The 22166-nt window shown below is 51.9% G+C and overlaps 9 protein-coding genes across 9 annotated transcripts; 4 read left to right on the forward strand and 5 right to left on the reverse strand.

Moving 5' to 3' along the window:
- Window positions 1–360: 360 nt before the first annotated feature.
- On the reverse strand, window positions 361–2149 carry BKA67DRAFT_190280 (uncharacterized protein). The gene is made up of 2 exons (XM_046095349.1): window positions 2083–2149; window positions 361–2011 (listed from the first exon to the last, which is right to left on the reverse strand). The coding sequence occupies exon 2, from the start codon at window positions 1810–1812 to the stop codon at window positions 598–600; it is 1215 nt and encodes a 404-aa protein (XP_045961732.1). The 5' UTR covers window positions 1813–2011; window positions 2083–2149; the 3' UTR covers window positions 361–597.
- BKA67DRAFT_555446 (proteasome complex subunit Rpn13 ubiquitin receptor-domain-containing protein) lies at window positions 2065–4337 on the reverse strand. Its single transcript, XM_046102079.1, has 4 exons — window positions 3903–4337; window positions 3767–3836; window positions 3186–3705; window positions 2065–2954 (listed from the first exon to the last, which is right to left on the reverse strand). The coding sequence occupies exons 1-4, from the start codon at window positions 3951–3953 to the stop codon at window positions 2417–2419; spliced, it is 1179 nt and encodes a 392-aa protein (XP_045961733.1). The 5' UTR covers window positions 3954–4337; the 3' UTR covers window positions 2065–2416.
- An 81-nt stretch (window positions 4338–4418) lies between these two features.
- Window positions 4419–5879, forward strand: BKA67DRAFT_555448 (ribosomal protein L6e-domain-containing protein). The gene is made up of 3 exons (XM_046102080.1): window positions 4419–4721; window positions 5063–5398; window positions 5457–5879. The coding sequence occupies exons 1-3, from the start codon at window positions 4611–4613 to the stop codon at window positions 5607–5609; spliced, it is 600 nt and encodes a 199-aa protein (XP_045961734.1). The 5' UTR covers window positions 4419–4610; the 3' UTR covers window positions 5610–5879.
- Window positions 5880–6188: 309 nt separating this feature from the next.
- Window positions 6189–7342, forward strand: BKA67DRAFT_555451 (uncharacterized protein). Its single transcript, XM_046102081.1, has one exon. It carries the CDS (start codon window positions 6700–6702, stop codon window positions 7066–7068), a length of 369 nt encoding a protein of 122 aa, XP_045961735.1. The 5' UTR covers window positions 6189–6699; the 3' UTR covers window positions 7069–7342.
- Window positions 7343–7625: 283 nt separating this feature from the next.
- BKA67DRAFT_532709 (uncharacterized protein) lies at window positions 7626–8105 on the forward strand (the record flags this gene model as incomplete). Its single annotated transcript, XM_046099572.1, has 1 exon — window positions 7626–8105. The coding sequence occupies one exon, from the start codon at window positions 7626–7628 to the stop codon at window positions 8103–8105; it is 480 nt and encodes a 159-aa protein (XP_045961736.1).
- On the forward strand, window positions 8027–8654 carry BKA67DRAFT_190341 (uncharacterized protein). Its single transcript, XM_046095350.1, has one exon. It carries the CDS (start codon window positions 8201–8203, stop codon window positions 8555–8557), a length of 357 nt encoding a protein of 118 aa, XP_045961737.1. The 5' UTR covers window positions 8027–8200; the 3' UTR covers window positions 8558–8654.
- Window positions 8655–9478: 824 nt separating this feature from the next.
- On the reverse strand, window positions 9479–12224 carry BKA67DRAFT_555455 (peptidase family M49). Its single transcript, XM_046102082.1, has 2 exons — window positions 11664–12224; window positions 9479–11596 (listed from the first exon to the last, which is right to left on the reverse strand). The coding sequence occupies exons 1-2, from the start codon at window positions 11996–11998 to the stop codon at window positions 9598–9600; spliced, it is 2334 nt and encodes a 777-aa protein (XP_045961738.1). The 5' UTR covers window positions 11999–12224; the 3' UTR covers window positions 9479–9597.
- Window positions 12225–13593: 1369 nt separating this feature from the next.
- BKA67DRAFT_190355 (uncharacterized protein) lies at window positions 13594–15168 on the reverse strand. The gene has a single exon (XM_046095351.1). It carries the CDS (start codon window positions 14985–14987, stop codon window positions 13668–13670), a length of 1320 nt encoding a protein of 439 aa, XP_045961739.1. The 5' UTR covers window positions 14988–15168; the 3' UTR covers window positions 13594–13667.
- Window positions 15169–15657: 489 nt separating this feature from the next.
- Window positions 15658–21653, reverse strand: BKA67DRAFT_555459 (SNF2 family N-terminal domain-containing protein). Its single transcript, XM_046102083.1, has one exon. It carries the CDS (start codon window positions 21371–21373, stop codon window positions 15980–15982), a length of 5394 nt encoding a protein of 1797 aa, XP_045961740.1. The 5' UTR covers window positions 21374–21653; the 3' UTR covers window positions 15658–15979.
- Window positions 21654–22166: the final 513 nt, after the last annotated feature.

A 22166-nucleotide genomic window follows, 5' to 3' on the forward strand; every position in this document is an offset into this window, starting at 1 on the left:
TTAAACAGACTTTACAAAGTGGAGATGAGCCGTAGTCAACAGAACAGATCCTAGATCGGCACTTCCTTGTCCTCGGTATGATCGTCTTTATCCGAGTTGTGACTGAAGACGGCGTCGTTGCCATAAAAAACAAAACAAAAATAAAAACCAGTCAGTAGCCTGCGTACGGCCACTGGCACATGTAACTGTGCTCCCTCCACCTAAGTATGGTTGGTATTGTAAGTGCCAATTCTATTCCGTTCTTAATGAGCCTAGATAAAGGAACCGTCTTGGGAAGTATTGCACATATCAGCGAGGGCCGGGAGTTGCCATACACGCAAAGATTGATTAGTGCCGTGCATCCTTTTTAATGTTACATTTCCTCGAATGCGCAGTTAATTCTACAGCAACTCGATGGCCACTATGCAAGGCCGAGAGGAAAGGTTTAACCACTTTTCATGTCGTGGGGCTGCCTAATGAATCCAGTCACCTCATCATCAGGAACCGAAACTCTCTTGTCGGGTGAAAGTCATCCCCTCCAAGACCCTCCCGACGTGTCTGTTGACTGTTATACAATCCAGGTCAGAACCAAGCAACTCAATGAATCCATTTCGGACATCATACGCCACCCTCGCCGGTGTCCTTGCCCGATTTCCTGTACTTCTCCCGCCCCGTAGCGAAGGTAGCTCTTACAGTCCTTCCATCAAAGGCCCTTCCATCCATCATCTCCACACACGCCTCGGCTGACTTTGGGCTCTGAAATTTGACGCTGACAACACCATCCTTTTCAAGGTCATACAGGGTGACGCTCGTAACCGCCCCCAACTTTTCGCATTCCTCTCGGATATCGTCCTTGATATCCAGCAGCGCCGCAGGATCTTCCTCGAGTTCTTGTAGCGTGAACATGTGGTGTAGTATCACCACCTTATCCTTTCTCTGGTTCGTCTCGAGCTGCGCACCGTACGGCTCGTCATCATCCCAATCCGCCAGCTTCGCATCCAGCTTTTGCGTGCGCTTGATGATCTTTTGCTTGTCCTGCTCGCGCTCCCTGCGAATCTGGGCCGCCGTTCTCGGCGCAGCGTCAGCCGTACTCGCCCCGCCGCGACCGTTGGCAGCAGGAGCAGCAGCACCACCAGCGACAGCAGTCGCAGGAGTGTGAGCAGCTCCACCAGCGGCCGTCTCATCTCCCGCCTCGTGCTGCACCTTCTTGTAGCTGCTGTCCGCAGCCTGGACTCTCATCTTCCCCGAGGGCGTCCCGCTGGAGCTGTACCTGAAGTCCGTGTCGTCTAGCAGCATGATGGCCATCTCCACGCTCTGGGGCTTGAAGAAGACGACCAGCGCGTCGCCCTTGAACTGGCCCTCGGCGTCGGTGTACATCTTGATGCGCGGCTTCCCGCTGTCGATCTCCTCGGCGATGACGCCGCACTTGCGGCTGAACACATCGTGGACCTCGTCCACCGAGGCGTCGAAGGGCAGTCCCGTCACGTAGATGGCCGTGTTCTGTCTGGGCTGTGGCGGGGCCTTCTGCTTCTTGCGCGCGGCGGCCGCGTCCTCTTTCCGCTTGCGCTTGTTGTTGTTGTGGTTGCTGCTGCTGCCGCCCGCTTCCGCGTCGTCGTCGTCGTCCGCCGGGGAACCGCCGTACATGCGCTGCTGGGCGGCGAGCTCCTCATCGTCGTATGTGGGGATCCAGCGCTTGAGCTGTGCGTCGAACTCGAACTCGGTGCCGCCCTCCTGCACGGCGATGTACTTGTTGTCGAGTTTGGAGAATGAGATGCGGTGGTCGGTATCAAACTCGCTGGGGTCCGTGGGGAAATTGAGGACCGTCTCTGCCATTTTGAGCGCCTGTCCGGAGAGTTGCGGTTGACAATGAAGCAGAGGTTAGACCGAGAAGCTCTCATGTAAGAAGATGACGAAGGTGAAGCTTTCGAGATGCTAACTTGAATGCGGAATAGTTTGGAGCGGGTAGGCAGCTGTTGGCCCGGCAGTGTGTAGTGGAGGTCCAGGGACCGGGGATTGGGATTTCGGGGAAAAGCTACCATAGGTGAGTCAGCAAGCCAATGAGACGGCATCACACCGTTTACACCGTTTTGTTTTAAGACTTACCTCGCTATTGTGGCACGACATACTCATCAACCTCTGTACTTGCCATGGTGGCCGTGGCATAAGATGGCTTATGATGATTCACGGCGATCACTGTTTAATCGTTCACGTCCAGTGTCTGGCCTCGTAACATCGCATGGTGTTGAGCCCTGACCCTGCCAGAAGTCACAGGCCAAAGCCTAGTTAGACTAGTATATAACAAAACTGTGTATGCGACACAATGCACCAAGCACTCATCTATTGCCGTACATCAAGCTTATGCGGCAACATCTATCATGATCTCATCCAAATGTACAGAATTATGGTTGCAGCCTAACGTGAACATTAATGAGAGCGGTTACTTCTTCTCCACCGTCTTCTTGACACCCTCAACAAAAGCCTCGACAGCAGCACCGCCACCCAAGGGCATGCTGCTACCCTTCATATAACCACCATTCTCAACCTTGACAGAAAGCGCCTCTGCAACAGTGGGCAAGCCGCCATCCCGCAGAGCCATCGTGAGACTTGTCAAACTCTGGTGGAACTGAGGACTCCTAAGAACTTTCTCCAGAAGGGCTTTCTTTTGTCCGAGACTCATGGCTTGCCTGGCTGCTTCTATCGCGTCGGCTGTGGGCTCAGCTGTGGCATCTCCAGAGTCGGCTTGTTGGCCGATGATGAGCACTTGGGGAGGCAGAAAACTCAGCAGCTCATCGATCTGCTCTTCTGTGGCATCGCGTGCCATGGGGACTGTCGTGGGGGGTGTGAGGAGATCTGAAAGGAGGGGATACAACTTGTCCTCCCCTTGGCTGGCACCACCAGCGCCACCTGAACCGCCCTTCAGAGAGTCAAGGAAATTTCTCACTGCTTGTGCAGCGTCATTGTTCCCGCCGGCAACACTACAATACACATGTTAGCCAATGTTCTGGCAGCAGTGTAGATGCTTGGCTTAAGTAAAATTGCCAGCTAGCTCATCAATTGTCATGTCTAATATACACGGCGGGTCTCACGACAGGTCTTCCCACATCCTACACCGGCCAGGTTGGATATCATGCCGCCGTGATGCTGGTTTCCTGAAGAATGGCGTCTCGTCTGGCAATGCCGGCAAACATGGGTTAAAATGCACCTACGCTCGAGCTCCGTCTGCACCTCCCTCTCTGGAGCCTTGTCCCTCGTCTCGCACATCTCCACCTGTAGCGCCCGAGCCAGCCCCTCCGGTGCCGGCGCCAGCGCCACCGCGGGGGCCGTTGGAGTCGCCGCCCTCGACATCCTCCATGGTCTCGTCGTCGTCGTCTTCTCCATGTGGGTCGTCATTGTCGTTGCTTGCCACAGCACCCATTTCTGCTTGAACGTCGACCTCTTCGCCCTGCAGCAGGGCGTCGACCACTTGTCCAATCTTCAGATCTCGGGGGCTGAACCATGCGGGGTCGCCATTTCGGCCTTGAGGTTTCGACTGCATCCAGAACATGTGGCGTTCTGATGAAGAGGTGAACTTGAGGACAAAGACACGTCCGTTTGTCTTGGCTGCGGGTCTTGTCTGTTTGCTGGAATCGTGGGGTACAAAGTGAGGATCCGTCGGTACCATGACCAGGTCAAGCTCTGGTTGGTCGAGAGGGGCACTGCGTTGTCTCCAGCAGAAGTGAATCAGGTCTGACATGAAAGATCAGTAGCCGCATTGGATGAGCATTATAGTAGAGGCAATGGGACGAACCATCTTCTTCGTAGAGGTAGACGTAGCCCTTCTCAGGCTTTGGCTTGACCTTGTACGGCTTGGCCGAGGGCTAGACGTTGGATATCAGCTTGAACGATCGGGGTGAATGAGCGGACGGACGAGTGTTGGCACTGACATCAACCTCGCACATGCCGGCCTTGAACGTTATGATGGGCGAAATTGACATGGCTGTGTGCTACAATGCTGTGAACTACGGGGAGAATTTGGGGTTTGGGGAATGAATATGGAGTCGACTGTTTGTCTGGCGACTTTGTCTTCGTTTGCGTCTGCTTCTGCGGTTGTGCTTCGGTTACGTTTACGTTTACGGCGACTTGATTGAGAGAAAGATGCAAGGCTACCAAGGGCATTCGTACGTCGCCTCGGGGGCTTGCTGCTTAGCTTTGGTTCTTACCTCAGAGCTGAGAGCTGGGAGACGAGGCAACGAGACCACAGCACACAAAGTGGGGTGGAGCTTGGGCCTAGTCTGTCGGTCATCAACCATCGGTCATCGGAGCTTTGGAAAAGAGGAATGACATAATCATGGATATTTGGAAACGGAACCCCCCCCCCCCAATCTTTGAGGCCAACTGTGGCTTGATCCACTAGCGTAAGGCAAACCTCTTGGCCCAATCGCACCAGCCACTTTTCTCTTATCCAGTTCTCTGCACGGCCACATTCATTTTTCGGGGCAGGGCTTAATCGCGTAAAACGAACCCACAAGATTTTTCCTGTGTGCATACGGAGACCGAGCAAGAGGAACACTTTGACGATCTCAAGATTCAATTCCCAAACGCCAAATCCTACAGCGTCGACAACTAACCACAGCAGCCAACAATCCTTCACAATGTCGGCCCCGACCAGCAAGAAGTTTGGCAAGTCGACCCGGGAGGTCCCTCACCACTCCCAGAAGGCCCAGAAGTGGTACCCTGCCGACGATGAGTCCAAGCCCAAGACTGTAAGTGGTTACGTTACGTTACGAGATTTCCGACAACAGTAGACTGGCCGTGGTTCATTCTTCCCGATCGATTGCTTCGCACGGAGATGTGGAGGGAGTAAAGAGCACGGAGAGCACGGGAGAGTTAGGTCATCCGTTCACGCCTTCGCAAGTTCGGCTCAGCAAATTTGGCACAAGGTTTCAACGACTACCGAAACGACAAACGCGAAAACATCTTCAGGCGCAATCAGATCGGGAAGCAATGGTCACCATGGCAGCAGCAACTACGGAGCGACCTTGCGATGCATTGGCGCGCGCACATGATTATTTGCTGCAACAGTTGCTAATCCATTGAAATCCAGGTCCGCAAGGCCATTCGTGCTTGGGCTCCTCGCACTTCCCTCCAGCCCGGTACCGTCCTGATCCTCCTCGCTGGTCGCTTCCGCGGCAAGCGTGTCGTCCTCCTCAAGACCCTTGACCAGGGCGTCCTCTTGGTCACTGGTCCTTTCAAGATCAACGGTGTCCCCCTCCGAAGAGTCAACTCCCGCTACGTCATTGCCACATCCCAGCAGGTCGACATCAGCGGTATCGACTCCTCCAAGGTTGACGAGATCTCCAAGGCCGAGTACTTCGTTGGCGACAAGGTCAAGGACAAGGCTGGTGAGGAGGCCTTCTTCAAGCAGGGAGAGAAGCCACAGGTATGTCACAGCAGAACAAGTCCCGACGGTGACAAGTAACTGACAACAGCCCCCACAGAAGAAGGAGGTCAGCAGCAGCCGAGCTGCCGACCAGAAGAGCGTCGACAAGCCCCTCATTGCCGCCATCAAGAAGGTCGACTTCCTTCCCAGCTACCTTGCCTCTTCTTTCAGCCTGCGCAAGGGTGACAAGCCCCACGAGATGAAGTGGTAGAGGACTTTCTCAAGAATTCTGCATGGAAAAAAACGGAAACTTGGGAGGGGATGGTTTGTTACTTTTAAAGGGAAGACATGACACGAAACTTTTCTAGAGGCCGCAGATGATAGGTGTCTGCGGAAACTGGGCTGGCTTTGCCAATTGCATCTGGACGTTGACGGTCATCGGTCACATTGATTCTGGCGTCTGTAATGAGGTTCTCAAGTCAACAAAAGAGCATATGACAAATCCTCATTGGTTTGGGCAATCAAACATTTGAAATCCGTTTCATCACATGTGAAATGCAGTACCATGTCTAATATCCAGCTAACAGCCACAGCATTCGACACATTTCGGTTACGATGACGCCCATGACGATATGACACCGGTTTCCCTGCGGGCACGGCCAGGACCTCAATCGATGTCTCGTCTCCTATCACTTCAATCACTGTCCATGACTTATGCTGAGAACAATGCTAGCCTAGGGTATGGTTTCGAGTGAGTCTTGCTACTTGGCTACCGTGTGTGGGGGAGTCGCCCATGCTTCGAACCTCAACGATTGCTTCGGTTTAGGTAGGTTGTAGGCATTGGCCGACATGAGCTATCACTCTCGTGGCACAAGCTGGAGGTTGTACGCCACCCTCCACTGCTGGATATTGGCAGCATGGCCCATGAGAAAGACCGGAACCACAAATTCACACATTCAATATGTATCTCAACCCTGTCATTGTATGGTCACCGTCAGGGGCAATCTTCGCTGCCGCGCTAGTGGTAGTAAGCTGGCTGTGCAACTGCTCAAATTCCTTGCGTCTGCCGTTCAACCGTGAGTTCACAAGAATTGCGGTCTAGAAGGCTGTGAGGTGCAGCGCGATGCAGGGCCGATCAAAACAATGCCTCGCAGAGAATGCGTCTGCTTTTCCCCGACTTGCGACTGACTGGTCACGAGGACCCAAGCAGCTCAGTCTCGTGGATGACAACTGAATATTGCAAATTGTGTATTTCTTCTGGCTCTAATTTTCACATCAGATACTCGTCAAAGACAATCGAAACTGGTGCTCGTTGACGAGCTGTGGCTTCACTGTTGTTGAGCCATCCGTGAGGGTTCTAGATGCCACCAGTTACGGGGAGTAAGGCTAAGCCTGGCCCGCCGTGCCCACCATATGAGTACCAATCGCTGCGTCGAAGGTTCATCGGGCTCCTTGTTTCCGAACCTGGCACTAATCAAGACGGAATTGTCATTCGGTTGCAACCGACGCGATACTTCAAGAGTACTAGAGATTCCAAGATCATTCAAGGAACAATAATGGCATACGAAGCGCTATCATATGTATGGGGCTCCAGGGAGAACCTACAGTTTGTCTACGTTGGGCAGAAGCGCCTATCAGGGATATCAATCACCCGAAGCCTTGACATCGCTCTCAGATATATTCGCAAACAAGACACGCCTAGGGTGATTGATGCTCTTTGTATCAACTAGATAGACGATGAAGAGAGGAGCTCACAAGTCGCCGTAATGGGCAGCATCTTTGACAATGCTGACCGCGTGATTGTATGGCCGGGCCCAGAAGCAGACGACAGTGATATAGCTATGAATGCCATGCAATACCTCGGCAGTCCCATCGTTATGAATTTTCCTCCTTGCTTTGGGGAGGCTGCACCACATGCCATGAGCGCAGCAAAAGGAGTCACCGAACACAGATGGATTCACAGTGGCAACCGACTTCCACTTGGGAGCAGAGAGCTTTGTGCGACATATTATCTGCTGTCTCGGGAATGGTTCAAACGTTTATGGATACGGCAAGAGATACGTTTAGCTAAAAGCACCACCACCATTCTTAGTGGCAGGCGTTCGGTTTCCTGGCATCATTTCCGCAACGCGATGATGGCTTCACACCGCAGGCCGACGTGGTCATTTGACTTTACTGACGACTTCAAACGGGGGGGTTTTTTTTTCAGGCGCCTTGAAGGGTTTATATACCAGCACCAAAGTCTCTCTTCGTTTGACTTAAAATATTTCTTCAACATACAGACGGTATGGATCCGCGAGATCGTATCTACGGAATACTAAATATCCTAGATGATCGACTCGCCTTACGAACTGTACCTGATTACACACAGACACCGACACAAGTTTTTGAAGACGTTGCAACGCGATTTATTCAGTCTTTCAAAAACCTTGACATTCTCGTTGCGTGCGAATTTGCGCTCAATCATGCTGGACCATCGTGGATGCCTGACTGGTCGAAGCCAACGGCTGTAGGGTGCCCCGAGTCAGCATTCTTTGGGTCGCTTCCGGTACAAATGTACACCGAAATCACTGATAAGGCACTCAGAGCTGTGGGACGGATAGCCTCATTGGTAGAGGATACGGTGGAGGATATTTTCGGTAGCTGCAGGTCATATACTGACTGGTTACAAGCCATCAGCAGCGTCATCCAAATGGCGTTCGAAAAGCCACACCCCGATACTGATATACTGCTTGAGAGCTGCACTAGAGCTCTTGGTAGCCTATAGGCTGGCAGATCAATACCACCCTCCCCGACAAGATTTCCCAACCTCGCATGATTACAAACCTTTTCTTGCAAGATTGACTACACTGCCATCCTCGCATGAGATTCAAGAAAGTGTTGAATGACAAAATTATAGGCGAAGTCATTATTTTGACAAGAAACTACCTTACAGGAAGGAAACTCTTATTCGGCTCTAATCAGTCAACAGGTGTAGCGACTACCTCAGCGCGAAGGGGCGACCACGTATGTACCTTGATTGGCTGTCGAACGCCTATAACATTGCGCCCAGTCGACGCCAACAGCTTCCAGTTCGCGGGCGCATGCTGTATAGATGGCGTATCTCACGGGGAAGCAATCATCGACCCCTTTTCGGATAATATTCACCCAGTCCGTGTGGGCTCTCAAATTGGTGACCGTTGGGGATATAAGGATGAGAACAGCGGCAAAACCAGTTAGCCAGACCCGCGCCTAGAGAAACTGGGCATAGATCTTGAGGGGTTTCGTGAAGAACTCTCTGAGGGTCTATCTGCGATGTGCATAGTTGAAGCCGATGTATTACGAAGGGCGGGTATAGACACTCAGGTATTCGAGCTTTTATAAACAGGAAACACTTTCAACATCCGATCTCCGATGCAGCCTGGTGACGGTTATCAGTAGAGCAAGCGTGCGATTGATCGATCGCAATAACATGTTTCCGAAGGAGAGCGCAAGCATTTCTCACAGGAAAATTGATACACGTTACTCATGAAATACCAAAAAAAAAAAAAAAACCCTCATCAGCAAGATCCAATCTTCGTCAGGACTAGCTATAGTCTCCCTATCTATCGGCAATCCAATCGTTTCGATATGCGTTGCAGGGTATCACAGACGTGCCGCTTGTAGAAGGTAAGATTAGAAAAGCCAGTCGGTTGGGCCACGTTTTGGAATATGTCAAAAGGTGCTGATGAGAATGTATGAGCCGCGAAACCTAGCAGGTCAAGTGAAGTTGAGGAATTGCGAAGTGAAGTAGAGTTCGAAGAGACCAGCAATCAGGCCATGGAGTCTACGTTCCCTCATAAAATCTGCTTTTTCAAGTTTTTATCTTTGGTGCGAGGTGTCGGGCACCCATGCTACCAATTCATACAACATCCAACTAGATCTAACCCAGCATCGGTAAAGCAATTCCTGCACGCCTTATCTGACCATATTGACTTACCATACCATCCCATATCACACTTGAATAATATCATTTCCAATCCAATGGTGGCCACTAGATTAATAACTTATTCTTGACCCGGGATTTATGGGCCAAAGCATGTTTTTCAAATCGGGAATGGCATGGTAGAGACCGGTGAGACCGTCAAAGAGATGGACACCGTACAAGCGTGAATCACTAAATAAGAAAGGAATCAAACTGTGTTTACAGGTCAATTATTTACATTTTGATTTTTCAAGGCATGCTATGCTATGGCAATACGAATTCAGTTGTATGCGATACCATGCAAACCCGAACCGAACTAGACATTACGTTCAGCCCAGCTTTGAATCAGGCCCTTCGGAGTCGCGTCATAGTGCTTGACGGTGATCTGGCCAGTCTTCTCGTCCAAGTATGTGTTGGCCTGGACGAAGACCTTACGTGGCTGCTTGACTCTGAGGACTTCTCCACGAACCTTTTGGCCCCAAAACTCAGTGTCAACCTCTGACATGCCAAGGAAAAATTTACTGCCAGTCTCGAAATCGGCAGTGCTCTTGTACACGTGCAGCTTCTGGAGGTACTCACCCACTGCCTTGCGGCCGGTGGTGAGGATCTTCGAACGGTCCAGGTTGATGGTCAAGCCATTGACATCGTCACCTGCATATTCAAGCTTGCAGAAGTCGTCGCCGGCTTGCAAGAAGCATTGCAGAATCGAGTAACGAGCTTGCGAATGAGGCTGCCCCCACTTACGGCTCTTGGGATCCCACATCTCCAACGATGCAAGACCAGCACGAGCCATTGTAAGGTAGGAAGCATAGAGCAAGTCGCCGGCTTCACTATCCATGTTCTCTGTTCCATCGCCGAATCCGAAAATTTTGAGAGTTGGGAAATCGCACGATAGGAACATAGCGACAAGCTCAGCACGGCACTCCTCGTATGCACCGGCGACACTGCCGAAGACGGAGCCCCATGTCTGACCAGGACCGTACCATGAGGTGATGGGCTGGTTGGTGATGGGGGATATCGGGGGGTTGGACTTGTCAAAGTTGAAGTCGCCAGGGGCAGTTTCTTGAAGCAGCTTACCACATCCATGGCCTGTCAACTCGTGTAGACCGACCTGAACCTCAAAGGCTTCGTCTCGATATTTGCGGTAAACATCCAGATCCTTTTCCGCAATGAATGGGATCTTCTCGTTGGGTGCTTTTGCGCTCAAGACGTTACCCAACGAAACGTTCTTAAAACCTTCAGTCTGTCGAATATCGTCGTAGTTGGGAATGTTGATGCCTGCAGGGATGCCAGATCCCGCAAAAGTAAGCACCTCGAGAGAAGTGAAGTCGGGTGCCAAGAACTTGTCTTTCTCAAAGTCCTGGCTCCATGGCAGCTTAGGGATCAGCTCAGGAGCTGCCTTGACCAAGCCGCTAAACGCCTTTGTTCTCTCGAGGTTGACGACGGCGGCAAAGCCTTCCCACTCGCCCCTGACACCGGCCGGATCTCTGTAGGTCTCGATGAAACCAATGTTGGACTCAACTGCCGGGCCCTTGTCTCTGATCCAATATCTTTGTGAATCCTTGAAAGCAAGCAGCGAGCCCGTCTCGAACGACTTGGCGTATGCCTTGTACATATTCTTCTGTGTCTCGTTGTCGCCATTCTCAGCAGCCTTCTTGATGTTCTCTGCAATGGCAGACATTTCGTTAACGTAATCGCCGTATATGAGTTTGATAGTTTTCCCCGAAAGCGGTCCTTCGTTGACGGAGAACGAGGTTTCCTTGCCAACGTCGCCTCCCTCACTAGGCACAGTGGTATCGGCCGAGGCAATCAGAATGTGGAAATTGCCCTCGCTTGACTTGAGAAGTCTGGTGTTCTCGGGCAGCAGACCTTGCTTCTCCATCCAGGCCGAAACAGCATCAATATCATCCTTGGTGATGCTTGGAGATTCTGGATAATAGGTCGTCATGTGACCTTCCTCAGGGTAGCCCAAGTGCATCAAGGCTGAACGGTCATGGGAGAAGATAGCGCCGTTCGTGGCCCTGTAGTGCTTCTCAGCATCAGAGTCGGTGGCGGCCAGAGCAGCGAAAGCAGACTCGGAGGACCTGGGAATGAACTTGGCATCGCCAAAGCTCTTGTAGTTGCCATTGTTGCCAAGGAATTGGCCAGCATACTGCAAGAATTGATCGAGCTCCTCGTCAGAGATCTTGGCTTTGGCTTGCAGAGCCTCCCAGTCACCACCGGAGCTCCTGTACAAAGCTAGAATGAAGTCGTAAATGGACTCTGACTCGGGCGAGATCTGTCGTAGCACAATGCGGGTGCCAGCAAAGGCAGCCCTGGATAAAGTGTCAGCAGGCTCGTCGTGCGGACATGCAGTGAGCAAGCGCCGCTGGTTGGACTTACTTGCTGATGAAGTGTGCGTATCTCTTCTGCTGGTCCGTGAGAGCATCGAAATGCTTCTCAATCTCCAACCTCACAATAGTTGGAGGGGAGTCGGCGAGATAGTGTTTGAGATCGGCGGCGTCCATTTTGGCCAAGGTTAGTGAAGCGTAGGACCGGGTTGGAGTAGATGCAACAAGCTTGTTGTGGGCGCCAGTCAAATTCAGATTGGCGGCTGCTGGAAAGTTACACCGGGGTACAAAAGAGCTGCGGGTTAGGACTGGCACGCTGCTGAGTCTTGAGGTTGTCTGGAGTCTTTTCAAGGCCCCTCGGGACAGATTCATCGAAAGGCTCCTCATTGAGGGAGTGAGGGGCAAGGCAACTGCCAACTGAATCCACCGAAGTTAAGGTTGCTGTGTGCTCCTGCACCGTCGTTTGCCGCGTCCAGTAACGTCCGTTACCGCCTGACCTTCCTAACGCAGGTAAGCACGACAATAATGCGACATAATAATAATAGGTATGTACTTTAGACTAAGGGGAGGGAAGTTTACTTTGAAACCCAACTAAACTTGCAGGCAGTTGCGTCCACCCGCGACACCTGTAAAAGGTAGCGGCTAGGCTAGTCTGGTAGGCAAGTGGGTGCCAAAGTCCGCCCTAAAACAGCCAGCCACAGCGTCGAGTAAGCCACGTTGGGACATCGACGACGTCCTTATTGCAAGGATAAAATCTGGGGTAAAGACCCCGGCAACAAATTCATCAAGTACAAAGTTACATACACACAAACAACAGCCATCATCCAAAGCAACACAGACCCATACGCTCTCGTGGGTCAATGTGAAGGACTTTCATTATTTTTAAGGAATGCCTCCGACATTCTCCGCCCGGAACAAAGTCCGCAATGCCTGGGAGTAGAGATTTGCAAGTCTAGGAGCCATTATGGAAGCCTCGTGTAGTTGTAAGTGAGCACTCAAACATACACATATACAAAACTCGTCGATATACAATTGCGCCCTGTGCGCCGCATAACGAGTGATCGGGCGCTTGAAACCGTAGTTCCAAAAGGCTCCATAGGTCATGACCATCATTACTATCGTAAGATCAGACTGCAGCAACGAAGGTTGTCTACATCCGGCCCATTCTTTCAAAGACATAGGCTCTATCCCCGATATCCCCTGACATCCAGGTTATGCGACTTGTTCCTATGAAGCTGAATAAGAAGGTGTCGGCGATATAACACATGAGAAATATGCTTCTACGAGAAGCTTCCTTGAACGGAACCCACCTGAAGCAAACCCAGCGGAGTGATGCATAGATCTATCGCGTCGCATTCACATTGCGAAATCCAGGAAGATTGATCTGACAGGCATCTCCCAGTGTACCTTCCCGCGTGAACGAGACAGGCAAAAGCGGCAGCCGTAATGTTTTTTGTGCGAGAGCTTTAATTCGAAGGCGGTGTCAGACTGCTGTGGCAACTTGCTCTTGACGTCGTGGAGACCGGTATTGAATTTTTACACCTGGGATCCATTGCGACTGACCCCAATTGAGATGCCTGGAATGCCGGTAACCTCCAGGATATCCCGAATTAGGGGCTGAAGTCTTTCAAGCTTTCCAGCGACAGTCGTTGTTTTGGTCGTGGGTGATTCGGTACACCCCATGCTATATTCAGTCTCGGCAACTTTTTGCGCGGTACAAGTATTTATAACGATCAGCCCAACAATCAAAGCGTAGTGTAACTGGTGAAAGTAACATCTATTGCGTGGAATTTTCTCTAGGACTGAATTTTGATAACAGTATAAGCTTCCAATCGTAACACAGACTTGTGTAGTGCACGTTTATATGGCTAACTTTTGTTCTGAGTGACATGCAATGGGTCAAGATCCTAGTACACCGTTGCAGGTAGCACATATACCCGAAGCCTTCCTGCCAGCCAATCTGCAACGAAATCTCAAGGGGGATCGCATTTGAGTATCAATGAATTTTTTTTGAAACATATATACAGCACATCTTCGCGATTCTATTGTCACTATATCACAATTTGTCCTCGAAGACCCAGTTTTGGTTGACCTCGCCCTTAAGCTGATCCGCACCATCTCTCCTCAGCTCCCTGAGCGCCATACCGTAATCTCCCTTGTTCGGTGTGCGCAAAAGTGTGTGTATGTGAAATCTCTGCGGTTCCGTGTTGGAGAGGAATACGCCGCTATGGTGGTCAAACTCGACTACAATGACCGGACTCTGGATGCGGAAGTAGAACGAGTCCTTGTCCTCGTATCCTCCAATCCACGAGAAGTACGTCTCGTGGAACCAGTCCTTGCAGTCCTGGAGTTTGAGCTTCCTCGACTGGGCGGGGAGGTACAGGAGGTACTGCTCGAGGATGCCGAGGACCAGGTCCTGCTGCTCCTTGGAGAAGTCGCCCACCACGATGCCCTCGTATGGCACCACGCGGTTGTCTCTGTACGCTCCCAACAGATGGCGCTGGTCGTCGTGGTTCCAACGGCCCTTGGGCATCTTGTCGTCCTTCATTTTCTCGTATGTCTGAGCCTGCTTTTGCAGGTCCGGGCTCAAGCTTTGCATAAGCTGCAAGCCAAGTTTGTCCTCCTCGTGTAAGATCCGCGTGCCCTTGTAAGGCCCATCGTCAATTATGTTCGGCTCAGCGCCCGTGAACCACGGGCTAATGACGATCTGGGGCCCGTAGAAGAAGACGGACAGACACAAGTGGTGGCCGTAGAAACTGTAGCCCCACGGCGCATCAACGGAGGGGACACCGAAGACGCAGAAATTGTAGGAGTACTCGTTCATCACCTTGGGCGCTTTCACCAGCTCTCCCAGGAAGTGGTTTACGCGCATGGCGCCCAGCGCCTTCTCGTAGCCCTCAGGGCTCAATGTGACCTCCAGAACCTTCAGAACGGAGTCGCGGAGGTCGGACGAGATCTCGTCGAGCCGCACGCCCTTGTCAGACAGAAGAAATTCGGGATTCGACCATGTCCGCCATTTCTCGCTGTCGACGTGTAGGAGCGTCTTCTTTTTTTGCCTGGCGTCGAGCTTGCCAATAACGCTTTCGGTAGTCTTGACAATGTCCGCGACGGGGACGCCTTCGTCGCGCAGCTTGAACAAGTCTTTGCGAGGGCTACCGTCGGTTGTGACTCCTCGGTATGGCTCCTTAAGCAAGTCGAACCAGAGCGAGACAAGTCCATACAACCATGGAGGGCGGTGGTGCTCGAGCAGTTCGGCGGCATGGCTATAGGCATTGCATTGAGCTATGGTCTGGAACCGCGGTGTGTTGAGGTCCGGCAGGTATTCACGGAATGTCTTGGACAGTTCAACCTGCTTATCCTCGTCAAGACTGGCCATTTTGGGTGGCAGTCTGGACTGAACTGAACTGAATTGTCCCAGGGTGAAGTCGTCCGAGACAGTGACAATGCAGGCTAGGTCTCGGGTATAGAGGCAATGTTCGGACAGTATGCACGATGGTTTCCTTGTTTGAGCTGGAAAGAGATCAAGTCACGGTTGATTAATACTATGGAGATGGCCAAGACGCAGTTGTAGGCGGAATTCCCGAGCAAGATGTAGTGTTAGCTAAGTTATGGTACGGCAGATATAATGCCCGAGCGGAACAATAAGAAGCCTGCTCAATGGATAGTGCCGCCGTTTCTGACCCAATTCGGGACTATAAAAAAGGACAGGGCCTCGAATTGATCGAACGATGTTTGCGGCCTACTGCTCATCAGCTGATGGGGAGAGGCGCGAGGGTTCTTTCAGATCTTGACTTGGAGTCGGACCTTGTTTTTGGACCGAAAAAGAAGTAGCTGACGATGAGCACCCCGCCATCTTCCCACATGGCCATCTGTGGTGAGGGGCACAAGGTCGCGGGTGGCTGTCGCCGCGATGCGGAGACGCTGTGGGGAAACGGGCAAAGGAAGACGCCGTCCATAGGCCCCAATTGTGGTAGCTGAGTCGAGAACGTAGTCCGACAGGCGACGAGAGGGTTGTTATCCAGCCAGCCATTCTCTTCAAGCGGTTTCATGATTTGCAAGACAAGCGACACGTCTGAATGCGCAGTTGTAGGTTTAAGTGGTCAGACCGAGGGGCCTTCATGTCTCATTGAGGTGTCTCTAGTTGGTACAGTACTTTTTGAATAGTCGCCAATGCGTCTTCCCACGACCCAAGTCCCATCCGACCGTAACGCCTTGCCATATGTATAGAAACCTTGTCCATGCTGTCCGGTCCCGTTTTCACCATTCTAGATCTTGCTCGGTTTGGCTCTCCAGCAGAGACGCATTGCATCAGGAGTCGCACAATATATAATACATTAATTGAAGTGGTACAGCAGATCCTTGGCCCTTTCATCGCTTCCTATGATCTTTGCCCTTTTTATGGTTCTTGCCTTTCTTTTTGTCCTTTGGAATCTCGAGTGGTGTGCCCTCGAGCATTATCGTCATGGTGCTCATCATGAACTCATCAATATTGTGGACCTGTTCACCCCAGGCGTTGAGCTCAGTTTCCGCCAGTTCACTGACAGACTGTTCATAGAGTCCCAAGTTCGACCGCCCAGGAGCAGCAGAAGCATCTCTCGTAGCCGGGGTACCTTGCCTAGCACTGGATGTCCCCGAGGCTGATGCCGTAGGCGCATTCTCGTCGAAGTCGGCGTCATCTTCCCGAATCTCCTTTTCGGCTACATGAGCAGCAGCGACATCTTCTCTATCTTCGGCCTGTTCCAATACGCGACCAACTGCCCGCTCGCCACCTTGCTCAGCGGTGCCAAGTACACGGTCCATGGCATCCCCAACCACGTCCTCGCCCACATTATCGTCTGCTCCTTTCAGGGCATCATGAACGGACACTTTATTGAAATAATCTGTAGTAAAGCCACCCTCCTGAATAACAACATCGTCGAGCATCTGCTTCTGGCTAGCTTTGCGCAAAATGTTGGCCTCAATGGTGTGCTCGGAGACCAAACGATATATGTGAACGTCTCTTGTCTGACCGATACGGTGGCATCTGTCCTGACACTGTTTGTCCATAGCCGGATTCCAATCCTGGTCGTAGAAGATCACAGTGTCGGCACCAGTCAGATTGATGCCCAAGCCACCAGATCTTGTGGACAAGATGAAGCACAAGATACGTGGGTCGTTGTTAAACCGGTCGGTAAGGATTTGGCGTTGTTCAACTTTGGTCGCACCATCGAGGCGGAGATATTTGTGACCGTGTATGTTCAGGAACTGTTCCAAGAGATCCAGGACTTTGGTCATCTGTGTGAAAATCAAGGCGCGGTGACCACCAGACTGGAGCTTGCGCAGAAGTTTATCCAGAACCTGTAACTTGCCGCAATCGTACTGTAGAAGGCGTTTATCTGGGAACTGGATACTCAGGCGCATTCGTGCTTCGTGCCAGGGATCCAGTGGAACCTCCTTAGGCATGAATGGCGAATATCGAACAGGAGCCGCAAGACGCAAGTCGGCTTCGGTGAATGCATTGACACCCTTGGACCCCAAGACGAATTGATCAATGTCCCTCGTAATGACGGCTGGTGTGATACATGCGAACTTGGATATTGTTGTTTTCATCGATTCTGCACGCTGGTCCAGATTTAGGACTGCAGAGCGCAAGAATGTGGAATCCTCTTCAAACCAAGCCATGACTTTGGCTGGTACCTTTGGGCGTGGTTTAAATGGCCGCTTACTGACATCGATAGTGAGAAAATCCCGGAGTCGTTTACCATAGACGGGCTGCTGCTGACGACGAAGTGCATTCAAGTATACAGAATGCTGTAGCTCCTCAAAACGTCGCCATCTCGATGCACTTTCTAGATAGATAATGTTCGATTCGACAGTAGACGGGTCTAGACTCATCGAACCTTCTTCGGCACGCTGTTTCTGAATTTCACGTAGCCCCATCAAATCATGGTGTGTTGTCAACTGTGCCACGCGATGGCAGTCGCCAAGTGACAGGTCCTCGTAGTGGGTGGGCAAGAAATTCAGGAATCTCAAGCTGACAGTACGCATTGGCTTCTCTGCCAGGAGCTTATCCTTTAATAAATGGTTCGTAAAGGCATACTCGCCGATGACAGAGGTTCGCTGACGGAACGACGTCATGATGGGCCGCTCCACAAATAGGTCGGGATGGTTGCACACCTTCCGGAGCTGCATGAGGCAGTTGATGACTGAGATGTAGTTACCAGATGCTAAAGCCTCTCTGGTGTCTGTGCGGGCAAGGAACCCATCGTATAATTCTCGCTGGCGGCGAGATAAACGGCAAAATTCCACGTGCTCATATTTGGCCGGCATCTGCTTTTCGACGTCGGCTTTGAGACGACGGAGTAGGTACGGCCTCAGGACTTTATGCAGTTTGGCGATGATGGCTCTTGCTTCATCATCCATTTGTTCCCGGCCGCTTTCTAATATTTGCGATTCTGGCTTGCGGAACCATTCGTGGAACTCTGCCAGATCTGCAAAGCCACCGACGCCGTTTTCTGATGGCATTAAAAAGAAAAGTAAGGACCAGAGTTCTGTGAGGTTGTTTTGGAGTGGTGTTCCGGTGAGCAGGAGGCGTGCTTGAGTATTGAATCCGAGCAGAGTTTGCCATCGTTTCGACTGAAAATTTTTGATATTGTGCGCTTCATCGAGGATCATGTAGTGCCACCGTCGCCGTTTGAAGACTTGATGATCCTGCAGTACGATCTGGTAAGATGTAACGCACACGTTCCACATATCATCGCTCTGCCAACCCTGACGCTTCCGCTTTCGTTCTTCGATGCTTCCATAATAGGACAAAACTTTGAAACCAGGGAAGAATTTCTTGAACTCCATTTCCCAGTTGAGCATGACACTAGTTGGTACGATGACAAGATGAGGCCCCCAGATTCCATGATGGCAAGCAAGATGAGCCAGCAACGAAATGGTTTGGATGGTCTTCCCGAGACCCATCTCATCGGCCAATATACCATTTGTTTTGTTTTGATACAATCCTGCCAGCCAGTCTAAGCCAAAATGTTGATACTCTCGCAACGTGCCGCGGAGTAAGAACGGGATCTCCGTCTTCGGCACGTGAGCAGAGGGCGATACAGACCTGCTTGCGCCGACTTGCATCGCTGAAGAAGCACTGTCAATTTCTGACGCCTTGGTATCGGATGTTCTGGGAGATTGGCTATCATCACGGCTGGCCGAATTTGTGGCACCGTCAGTTCCTGGGCTCGCATTTGCAGTGTTTGGCGCGACCGCAACCTCTGTGGTAGTGACCGCTGGAGACTCGACATCTGGGTCTGCCATTGGAACATCAGGGCTGTCATTTTGGACCTGTTCAACAGTCTCAATAACCTCCTTCTGCACCGCGCCCGGTTGAAGAGGCTCGGGCACAGTGGCAGGTGCATCAGGTTTGTTAGCTTGATAAGGGTTCCTTGGAGCGTCCACCTGTTCCGTATTTGGCTGAATGGAGTTGGACGCATCCTCCGACGCATCATACCCATTAGTGTTAGTTGTCGGTGCCCCGTCGACAGATGGTGATACATCTGCCATTGAAACATCGGTTATCTCTTGAGATTCGTCGGCGGGTGCTTCTTTTTGCAACTTTTTCAACTCAGATTTGCCGAATAGCATACCCAGCAAGCCTGTGGGTTCTTCCTCCTCTTCTCCGTCTTCTTCGACACTGGCGCTTTCCGATTCCTCCTCGTCTTCGCTGTCCATGCCTTCGTCACTCGACCCCATATCGTCATCCATGTCTACAGACTCGTCACTAGTCTCATCGCCCAGAGGTCGAGAGGATGCGGCGTCGTCGTTATCCTCGCCCACAAGGGCAACTTGAGCTTGAGGTAGATCCGGAATATTGGCATATTTTTGTCGCAGCTGTTCTTGATCCAACTCGGCATCCGAAGTGACGGACTTGGCATCCTCCTCATCGTCGGAAGATGACATGTTATCTGCATCTTCACCCATGGCTGCACTGGACTGGGATGTACGATCCAACTCAATGTCGCCATTACTAGCATCATCCGAATCCATGCCGTCGTCCTCCGCATCGATGTCTTCCATATCTTCCTCTTCATCTTCGTCAGAGGACATGGCTTCGGAGTCGAAATGGGCGCGACGTGCCTGGAGTTTAAGCTCGGACATATTGACGGCCTCATTGAGGGCCGCTTTCACCTCTCTTTGTCTCTTGGCCTCAAATTCTTCCAGGCGGCGGCGATTAATCTCAAGACGAACGTTCTCCCACGTGCCTACCAAGGCCCTCACAACTGATTTGTATCTTGCTATCCACAGAATCCTAGCTTCTGCTTCAATTTGTTCCGCACTCTTTGGTTGCCGCCGTATCCATTCATCGCGACAGGCCTCGGCTAGTCTTTTTGCTGCCTGCTTGTGTATATAATGTTCCTTGACCAAGAGTTTTCTGAAGTTGGTCGCCGCTCTGACGAGATGATCGTAATGTGCCCATTGCCGCGCCGGTTCCTCGGCAGGGTCGGGAACAAACAGCGCACAGCGCTCTTCGCTCAATATCCCCCCGGGTCTCGACTCGTCCTCAACTCGTAACAAGACTTTGGCGTCTGCCTCTGCTTGCTCTTCCGTGTAGACTGGCGCATCATCGGTAGGATCTTGCCAACCACCGTCTCTGATATCAACATTGGATGCTTTCTGAACGTAATCGGCAAAGTTCTCTCCCAGCTTAGGTCTGGCCACTGTCTGCCCTGGGAAGACGTTCACTTGACCGGGATGCACAATGGGAATTGCTGTGGCTCGCACGCGCAGTTTTATTCTTGTCGACCGCGGGCTTCCTTGATGTGAAAGATACGAGTCGCGCGGCGCAGAATCGAAGTCGCCACGTAAATTGCGAGAACTGCGTTGCCTAGCAGAGGTTCGTTGCGGAGAGACTGGAGGCGGCGGAGGAGATCGCCGACGATTCGAGACCTTGGGAGCGGACTTTGAGCTGGAGACGGGGGCTTTCTTGTTGCTGGCAGGCTTGGATTTGGACGTAGGCGTAGAGGTTTTGGCCGGAGTAGCTTTGCTGGACGAGACACTTCGAGGGTGGCCATTGGTCAGGCGATTGCCCGCAGGCGTGCCGGTCTGTTCGTGCAAAGTACCTCGTGCAGGGCGTTTGCTCCTTTTCCCTTCAGGAGAATCGAGGTGTGCTAGGTTAGTGCGTCCGGATCTGCGCTTCCCATCTTCGACGAATGTTGTTGGGATCTGAGCTTCGAACCTCTTCCATGGGGGCGATATGGGCTGCTTGACGTCGGCGGCACCGACTTGGGCAGTACTGGCGTCGGCCTCGGCCTCGGCGTTGGCAACGACGACGTTGTCGGTGGATGTAGGGAGTGTGCGCCCTGATCTACGCTTGCCATCCTCAGTGACTATGGTGGTTGGTTTATCAGCCTGGAACCTTTTCCAGGGCGGGGATATGGGCTTGGGCTTCTTTGATTGAGAATTGGACGGTGGCGTGGACAATCGAGGTCGCTTGGCGGGCCTGTCTTGGTCCGGGGGACTTTGATGGGCGCGTTGGAGGGTAGACGCGTCTTGCGAGAGAGACTGGTCGATGGCGTCGTCGTCGTCGGATTTAATGGGAGTTAGATCAGAGTCACTGTCGGGATCGTGGGGATTATTGACAGGACTGGTGTCTATAGGGTCTAACTCTGGTTTCCCATTTGTGACAGCAGTTGCGGTCGCATTCGTCTTCTTGTTCCCGTTCTCTCCCGCAGCTCCATTGTCGTGTGCGGGTGCAGCTTCAGCATGGGGCGGCGACGCGATGTCTGTCATAGCTGTCCGGGGTATGGAGAGGGGAGGGTAGTCCTTGATCTCAGCGATCGTTGCATTTGAGATGCTAAAAAGTACGTCTACGAATAGGAAATGCGCGGATGAGTGTCACTGTGAAGTCTGGGCATGTTCAGAGCTCCGTGTGAGCCGTGGCGATGGAAAATGTCATGGAAAAGTGCTTTTCTGTTGGATGCGATGATTCAAAAAATTTCCATGACTCCGATTGCCCGATTCTGTCGTTGCGTTGCGCCTTGTTTGCAGTTGGGCAGTGGGCAGCAGCAGTGAGCAGCAGCAGTGGGCAGCAGCCGAGAGTAACTAAGTACGCGCAGAAACGTCAGCGAGCGCGGCTGTCATGGCTTGGCTGTCCCACACCCTCCAGCAGCCACTGTATTGTGTGTAACTTACGCAGGCTGACAGTAGTCTAAGTTAGCGTTAAGCTTCTAACAGGCACCTGCATCCACTAAAACTTGGAGGGACACCGCTGGCCAATTGCAGGGCCTACATTGTGTGGTCACCGAACTCTGGTGGGCAGCATTTTCCCGCCCGGCTGCCAGCATCTTGCTGTCTGCTGCACGTGACCTGTAAATACAAAAGCCATTACTTGCACATGCGGTACGACGTACTGTAAGTCTACAGTGTGTTAGATACCTAACCCGCTAACCTGGGTAAGTTAAAAGTCAGCGGACGCCCCCCCCGACGGCTGCCAACTCCACTAAACACAGAATTGGCCCGAGCTCAACCATTGAGGTCCAGCTTCGTTCAAATGACCTCAAGCTCACAACCATCTCGAATACCC

The sequence above is a fragment of the Truncatella angustata genome, assembly GCF_020726525.1.
Source record: "Truncatella angustata strain MPI-SDFR-AT-0073 chromosome Unknown BKA67scaffold_2, whole genome shotgun sequence".
NCBI classification, from domain to species: Eukaryota; Fungi; Ascomycota; class Sordariomycetes; order Amphisphaeriales; family Sporocadaceae; genus Truncatella; species Truncatella angustata.

What these genes read in the sequence shown, in the direction of transcription:
- BKA67DRAFT_190280 (XM_046095349.1), bottom strand. Translation starts at nt 1,812, where the DNA reads ATGGCAGAGACGGTCCTCAATTTCCCCACGGACCCCAGCGAGTTTGAT.
- BKA67DRAFT_555446 (XM_046102079.1), bottom strand. Translation starts at nt 3,953, where the DNA reads ATGTCAATTTCGCCCATCATAACGTTCAAGGCCGGCATGTGCGAGGTT. An exon ending in CTACCTCTACGAAGAAGATG is followed by an intron (nt 3,706 to 3,766) that starts GTTCGTCCCATT and finishes CTTTCATGTCAG; the next exon opens with ACCTGATTCACTTCTGCTGG. An exon ending in GGTGCAGACGGAGCTCGAGC is followed by an intron (nt 2,955 to 3,185) that starts GTAGGTGCATTT and finishes TGTGTATTGTAG; the next exon opens with TGTTGCCGGCGGGAACAATG.
- BKA67DRAFT_555448 (XM_046102080.1), top strand. Translation starts at nt 4,611, where the DNA reads ATGTCGGCCCCGACCAGCAAGAAGTTTGGCAAGTCGACCCGGGAGGTC. An exon ending in ATGAGTCCAAGCCCAAGACT is followed by an intron (nt 4,722 to 5,062) that starts GTAAGTGGTTAC and finishes ATTGAAATCCAG; the next exon opens with GTCCGCAAGGCCATTCGTGC. An exon ending in AGCAGGGAGAGAAGCCACAG is followed by an intron (nt 5,399 to 5,456) that starts GTATGTCACAGC and finishes CAGCCCCCACAG; the next exon opens with AAGAAGGAGGTCAGCAGCAG.
- BKA67DRAFT_555451 (XM_046102081.1), top strand. Translation starts at nt 6,700, where the DNA reads ATGCCACCAGTTACGGGGAGTAAGGCTAAGCCTGGCCCGCCGTGCCCA.
- BKA67DRAFT_190341 (XM_046095350.1), top strand. Translation starts at nt 8,201, where the DNA reads ATGAGATTCAAGAAAGTGTTGAATGACAAAATTATAGGCGAAGTCATT.
- BKA67DRAFT_555455 (XM_046102082.1), bottom strand. Translation starts at nt 11,998, where the DNA reads ATGAGGAGCCTTTCGATGAATCTGTCCCGAGGGGCCTTGAAAAGACTC. An exon ending in TACGCACACTTCATCAGCAA is followed by an intron (nt 11,597 to 11,663) that starts GTAAGTCCAACC and finishes CACTTTATCCAG; the next exon opens with GGCTGCCTTTGCTGGCACCC.
- BKA67DRAFT_190355 (XM_046095351.1), bottom strand. Translation starts at nt 14,987, where the DNA reads ATGGCCAGTCTTGACGAGGATAAGCAGGTTGAACTGTCCAAGACATTC.
- BKA67DRAFT_555459 (XM_046102083.1), bottom strand. Translation starts at nt 21,373, where the DNA reads ATGACAGACATCGCGTCGCCGCCCCATGCTGAAGCTGCACCCGCACAC.